At 43.6% G+C, this 6,729-nt stretch overlaps 1 protein-coding gene across 1 annotated transcript; it reads right to left on the bottom strand.

Moving 5' to 3' along the window:
* Positions 1–2,360: 2,360 nt before the first annotated feature.
* On the bottom strand, positions 2,361–5,368 carry LOC123111413 (SAM50-like protein SPAC17C9.06). Its single transcript, XM_044532207.1, has 4 exons — positions 4,833–5,368; positions 3,601–4,083; positions 2,802–3,314; positions 2,361–2,673 (listed from the first exon to the last, which is right to left on the bottom strand). Exons 1-4 carry the CDS (start codon positions 5,301–5,303, stop codon positions 2,593–2,595), a joined length of 1,548 nt encoding a protein of 515 aa, XP_044388142.1. The 5' UTR covers positions 5,304–5,368; the 3' UTR covers positions 2,361–2,592.
* Positions 5,369–6,729: the final 1,361 nt, after the last annotated feature.

Raw genomic sequence — 6,729 nt, 5'->3', positions numbered from 1 at the left:
GAAGGGCCGCCGCATGACGCGAGGCCGCCGGGTCGGGGCGACCGGCAGGCAGTCGCGCAGACGACGCGCGAGGCCGCCGTGTCGGTGAAGACGCCGGTGTAGTCGACGCCGAAGTCGGAGTAGAGGCGCACGGGGTCGACGTCGGCGGTGGGGGACGCAAACCGGATCACAAAGACCGGAAAACCAAAAAGTAGACGCCGATCAAAGCGACCGGCGAGAGAGAAAAAATCCAGATCAAAGGATCGGGGAAAAAGACTCTCTAGGGCAGCCGGCCAACACGGCCGGCGGACGAACCCTAGGTACGGGCGGCGCGGCCCCCGGCGGCGGTCATGGAGGCCGACCGCCCCGGGGGCGGCGCGCAGGTGCGGAAGCGACGGCGGCTAGGGTTTAGGATCGACTTGCGATAGATACCATGTTATAAGGGAGAGAGAGGATTTGGTGGAATAGTTCTGGTTGTATTGCTTGAGCCTCGTGGGCATATATATAGGAGTACAATGACCAACTTGGAGTACAAGACAAGCCGGAATAAATCCTAGTCTATCTCGTCTTTCCTAATACAATCACGTTACTCAACAATCACCAACTTGGCAAATCCTTTGCCATGTTCAGCTTTTTGTAAGGAATTGCCTTGCTCGCTAAAGAAAATTGTTATCCTCGCAACAACATATTTTTGTCATAAAACGTTCCACTTGCCATGCTTCAAAATCTGACGTTGGACTTTTAGCGTTTCTATATTTTTTAATGAAGTTTGAATGTAACATTCACAATCAACCCATAAACACCCTGACAAAGTGCCATGGTTTGAACAAATTAGTGTATTTGCATCTCGTACCAGAGTAGCAAATTTCCTCAAAGTCCTGTGGGCACAAATCAAACCAAGTGCACCTACATACTCCCTCTGTAAAGAAATATAAGAGCGCTCTTATATTTCTTTACCGAGGGAGTACTCCAGATGTATTATGGACATAACTAAAGGACAATCCTCTGTAGTACATATAGTGTAGTAACCCTGACACGCATTGGACACCTTATTAATCAAACTTTTTGTTGAATGTTGTTCAATAAACTGATAGCACTTTACCTTTAGGGTACTTGTACACAATTAAATTCTTCTTTTTGACTCTCTTCGTTCTTCCCTTTTTTTAAAAAAAAAAAGTGACATCTCCGGCAGATATACCACTACTTGGCAGTGCAAATAGTACAGGTAGTCCAATAGGTGTACTGGTGCTCCTTGATTAAACTCCTTCATATTTTCTCCTATATTTTATGCATTTTGAGCTCTAAGTAAACAAAACTTATTGACCACCAGACAAAATCATTTCAAGAAAGAAAATGAAAGGAGAAAATCTCAGCAAACATGCACGAGTAGAGCATATAGAGATATGTTTTTTTTTCAGAGAGAATGACAATATAGCTTTATATGAATGAATGACATAACAAAGCATGTCCAATTTTCCGTTTTGCATTATTGCCATTATTGACACTTGCATGGTACAAAGCGAATCCTTAATTCCATTCCATGCTAAATTCTTTTCAAAGCAAATCGGAACTAGCCTTTTTGATCTACATTAAAGAATCCTCTTTTTCCCTCATCATCCCAGTTTCAAAGACCAGCTAACTTGGACAGCTAATCGTCCTAGCTGCAATAATAGTCCATTTACTTAATCTGTCCGATTTACTTTGTAATTAATTAGATCATCAAACAGAATAATAAATTTATCTGTTTCATGCAGGCTGATATTGCAAAGAAACAGGAAGCTTAGAAGAGGTAGACTGAAACAGAAACTGCAAGAGAATCTCCACAAAGAAAGAATATATATGGTAGCAACAAGAAATTAGTTAAGGGTGCAGGTACTGACTGTGACAAAATGGAGAATTCGATCAACAGTACGCCAAACATAATCAGCAATGTTTAGGTTCACCAAACCCGTGGCATATTATGTCAAACAGGGTGGCAGCTGCCTTACCTGCAACTGCAGAAAAAGAGAGATGTACGTAGCACCTGGATAGAGATGTCGCCGTCCTCTTAGAAATCTGAATCTACTGTTCCGTCTGGATACACATGTATATGTTCTTCCGTCTGAGATCAGCAATAAAGTTGTTCCGTAACAGCTGAAAATGACCTGTGTTTCTCCTCTACTCTACACCAAAAAACAAAATCGGCTAATGTTTTACACGGCAAGATGACGAAGATCATAGTAGATGTCTATTTCTGCCTATGCAATCACAACGGTAAGATAGCCAGCAGTCAATTCATAAGAATTTCCAAAACATGATTCCAGGAAAATATTTACACAATGCACTGTACAATCTTTCTCCGTACACATCACATCACTATTTCTATCACTTCAAGAAGCATGTTGATAAGCATTGAAAACTGAATCCCTCTATCTCTTATTTTCATTCAGATTCGAGACTTTACAGGCCACAACAATTAATCAACAAGCCAGGACAAGAATTCATCGTCACCTACAGTTTGTGAATTTCTGGAGAGGCTCGCAAGTTCTTGGGAAAAAAAGAATGACAAGTGGGGTCATATTAAGAAAAATTAATACAAATATTCATCTTCATAGAAAGGTGTAGCAAAATAAATTAGGGCGAAGAGAAGTTGAACTGTATGCCTGTCTTCGCCCTGTCATTATCAAACTGTTTTAGGATGTGGCAGTAGTTCATCTGGAGAAAAAAAGGAAAACGCTTATTCAGTACAAAAAACTAATATGTTTATACTGTATATCATTGACAAAATAATGTAATTTCACCAGTTACTTCAATGATGCAGATGAGGGATGCCAAGCACAAACCTCTATGCGAAACAATCTGGTTGGCACAACCACACCAAATCCTGCAGAACTCCTGAACGTTTTTAGGAACTCGGTAACGGAAAATCCTCTTATGTCACGCTCTGTGAACTTGGCATGGTTCCCAGCTGAGACAAATGCATGGCCATGAATCCCAAGCTCCCTGAGTGGCTTCAGAGGTAGATCAAATGAAAGATCAGCAAAGGCTGTGACTGCTATGTCACCTCCCAGTGCATCTAGCTCAGGAGAAATGGGAGCAGCATTTTCAGAATTCTTGGGGGCACAGGCTTGTGAGTCTGTTGGTCCTAGCCCCCTTGACTTGAAGCCCAATAGTGATGATGGTCCACCCAATCGGCAAACAAGAGACTTATTGCCGCCCAAGTAAAAGCGTTCTGGAAGTGATGAGATAGAGCCTGTTGATCCTGTGACCAATGGATGGATGACCCCTGCAGCCACTCCGGCATTCAGAGCACCATTCCACACACCCAGTGGCATAGCTACCCGAAGATCAAATTCCTAATGCAGGGTGAATAAAAATGAGTTATGCTAATGACAAATGAAAATGTATGTTTTCTGCTACTTCTAGATGTTTCCGTTTGAATAGATTCAGTTGCTAAAGATAATATTTTCCCTAATGTATACCACATTATATTCTAGAAAATAACGATGGAGACTATTCCATTCAAAGTCAAAGTTGCTGATTTTGTCAAGCAGGAGAGAAGATTGAAAAGGAAGGACAAAAAATCTACATCCTGAAATGGAATACAAAGTATGACTACAAACATAAAGATTTTCGACATACCTGTCTAACAAAACGTGTGTTCTTGCTGTCTGGGGCAAGACCTCCGACTTGAGAAGACGAAAGAAAAGCATATCCACATGTAGGTCTTATGCTTGAATCTCTCTGGTCAATTTTGTATGTATATTTGATAGAGGATAGTAGGCTATGCTCTAACTGATCCCTTATGGAACTGGAGGACAACCGCGCCGGGTCAATTATAGTTTTCCATGAGAGATTGTAAGCAAGGTTATAGTTCATCGTGGAGAGCAACCCAACAGAAACCCCCATCAGGTGTTCTCTGAGTGAGGACTTCAACCAGTCCTCAGAGAGAAATGACACTCGAGCCATCAGTGGAGTGGGTATTGGTCCAATTCTCGGTATTATGGCTCCAACATTGAGCTCCATTGTCTGATCTAAACCAAGAAGACCAGATGCATCCCAGGTCTCACAGTATCCAAATAGATTCTTGAACCTCAGTGAACCTTCAACTGAGCATGATCTAGTCTGCAAGAGATTTGAAGGGGGAGAAATTAATGGCATGAGTAACTTCAAGGATGCATTGGGATAGTACAGCTGATAATAACCACCATGGCATCCTACTCCCTACCAGAAGAGATTGCTAGAAATACCCTTGCATGATTAACACAACCCCCACCCTGGACCCACACCAACCTACACCCAGTTATGCAGTGGGCCATGGCTGTACTAACATAAACAAGGCTTCCACACGAAGGGTTAGAACAGGAAATGATTAAAAGGATCCTATAATTTGTTTGTAGAAAAACTAGGAAATGTTAGCAAAACTACAGTGCGACGCCACAGAGTGCATGTAGCAGGTCGACGCAAGAACAATCACAGTCCATTCCTTTGCTAATAAGAAAACTTTCTTCGTTTTTCCATAGTAAATGCGAGAACTGCATGCTCCATTCTTTTGAAACAAAACACATTTACACATACACCTCAACTTGTCTCATTCCTATCCATCACCCCAGGCATTGCATATACCTTCGAGATAAAGGCTACATACCAAGGGAAAGCATCATCTAGTCGTTGTGGAAAAAAAGAAGCTAAATACAAATCAGTTTCAAGTGCTCCATTCTCTAATGTTTTAGCTGAATGCCTCAATTGGCTAAATTAGACTTGTCCCTAAATTGAATTAAGGCTGTATTGGTCTGATGTTAATAAATTAACCAATCGTGCAAGTCAGCCCAGTTCAACAGAAGGAAGACATTTTCATTGAGATCGGTGTGGACCTCCGTGTTGGCGAATACGCCGAGCCCGCCGGCAGCGCGGCCCCGAGCCTCGGTGACGTCGACAAGGACGACGACGGCGCCGCCTCTCGCGTCCGCAGGGACCCCCGGTGGCGCGGTGTCTAGGGTGATGGAGACGGATTCGAAGGCGCCGAGGCGACGGAGCCGCTCACCGGCCGCTGCGGCGGCACGCAGGAGCTCCGGCACGGTAGCGGCGCGCGCGAGGTCCGGCCCCACCGCTGCCTCCGCGGCGGCCCGGCGCGTGCGGGCGCAGCCCCGGATCGCGACGTCGTGCACCCGGATCCGGACCTCGTCCGCCGTGAGGCGGCGAAGAACGGCCTCGAGGCGATCCTCCGCGCTGCCGGCGGGCAGCGGCCGGGAGGGCTCGTCATCGTCGTCGTCGTCCTCGAATTCATCGTCGTCATCCTCATCGTCGTCGTAGTGTTGGGGGTACTTGGATGCGGTGGTGGCCATTGGAGGAATGGAGGGAGAACACAGCTAGGGGAGCACTCACACGCCTGTCAACTACCTGAAGCAAAGGACAAAAATGTTTAACTCCAACATGGATTGATTCGCATTCCCTTTTTTTCCCCTTATCTCTTTTTCTAACAAGTTGCAAAAAAAAAAGGAAAAACATAATCATGGGTATTTGTATTCTGGTGTATGTTTTCTTTGGTAAAGGGAGTTTTACTGCATTGTAGTAGTGTTACTGTTGAGAGGCCACAAATCCTCAATACAAGGTGGAACGGACATCAGTGATAAATTCGGAGCATCTATAGTTGGCCAGCCGATCTACAACTCTATTCTGACTGGTGAATCTTCTGTGGACAAAAACCCCTATTACACATCAACTCTTTTATTTCATAAACTAAATGCTCGTATGCCGAACGAATCAATGCATTGTTTGATAGAATTGATAGTGCTTCATAAGAATCCGACTAAACCATAACTGAAAGAGTTGTATGTTGGATAGTGAGGGTCATCCCTTGTATGAGTGCATGAATCTCCGCTTCCAATGCATCGTTAAAGTGAAAAATAACTCGATAAGTTGCAAATAGGTTAGGTCCAACAGAGCGGAACCTTACACTTTGCACCGGATTCCAAGCCGCTCTCATGTCTCTATAGAACACAGATTGGCTAAAGGTTTTCTGAGTATGAACCCTAGCTAGAGCCAAGCACTGAAGGCCATCATTGATCTCTAGATCATCCTCATCCACCATGACATCATCGAACTCTTCGTCATTAAGAACAAGTTGATAAAAAAAGTCACCAAGATCAGCCTTGGCGGCCACCACGCCACCGCCGCTCGTGGCGGAGTGAGCATTAGAGGGGATCTTCATCCGGTGGAGGTCGGGAGGGCCGACCAAGACGGACAATGGGGATCCTGGACCTCAGGCCGAACGCAGGTAGGTTGGACTTGAAGACGATTGCAATCGCCTAAGAGGAAGGAAACCCTAATCTTGTGCATAGGGGATTTAAAATTGTATTCTGGTGTATGTACATTAAAGGAATTTGGTGCAAACATATAATTTGCACAATCCATTAAAATAGTTAAGATTTGGTCGTCTGATTTTAAGTATACACTACTTTGTATACATCTATTTGTCCATTTTTTGCATTAATGCATGACATACACAATCATATTATTTTATTAATTTATTCCATATGGGCATTGAAACAGTAATACCATCACATAAGTAAATTTATTCCCCACAAATATTGGAGTGTGTAAGAACAGAGCATGTTTTTAATAGGAAAACACCCTAAAGTACTTCATATCTAATCCATATTAAGGAATTTTTTATACAAAAAGCATGGGAGCCAACCAACATATAAATCAAATAGCCAACCACCACCACAACTCCACAGAGCACAATATAAATTGTATATCATGAAGGCT

Source organism: Triticum aestivum, chromosome 5B (assembly GCF_018294505.1).
Source record: "Triticum aestivum cultivar Chinese Spring chromosome 5B, IWGSC CS RefSeq v2.1, whole genome shotgun sequence".
Classification (NCBI taxonomy): domain Eukaryota; kingdom Viridiplantae; phylum Streptophyta; class Magnoliopsida; order Poales; family Poaceae; genus Triticum; species Triticum aestivum.
Note: the sequence above shows the minus strand (reverse complement) of the source record. Positions and strands in the feature narration are given on the sequence as shown.

Coding starts and splice junctions, on each gene's coding strand:
- LOC123111413 (XM_044532207.1), bottom strand. CDS start 5,303: ATGGCCACCACCGCATCCAAGTACCCCCAACACTACGACGACGATGAG. Junction 3,315..3,600: donor ACACACGTTTTGTTAGACAG/GTATGTCGAAAA, acceptor ACCCTGCATTAG/GAATTTGATCTTCGGGTAGC. Junction 2,674..2,801: donor CCAGATTGTTTCGCATAGAG/GTTTGTGCTTGG, acceptor TTTTTTCTCCAG/ATGAACTACTGCCACATCCT.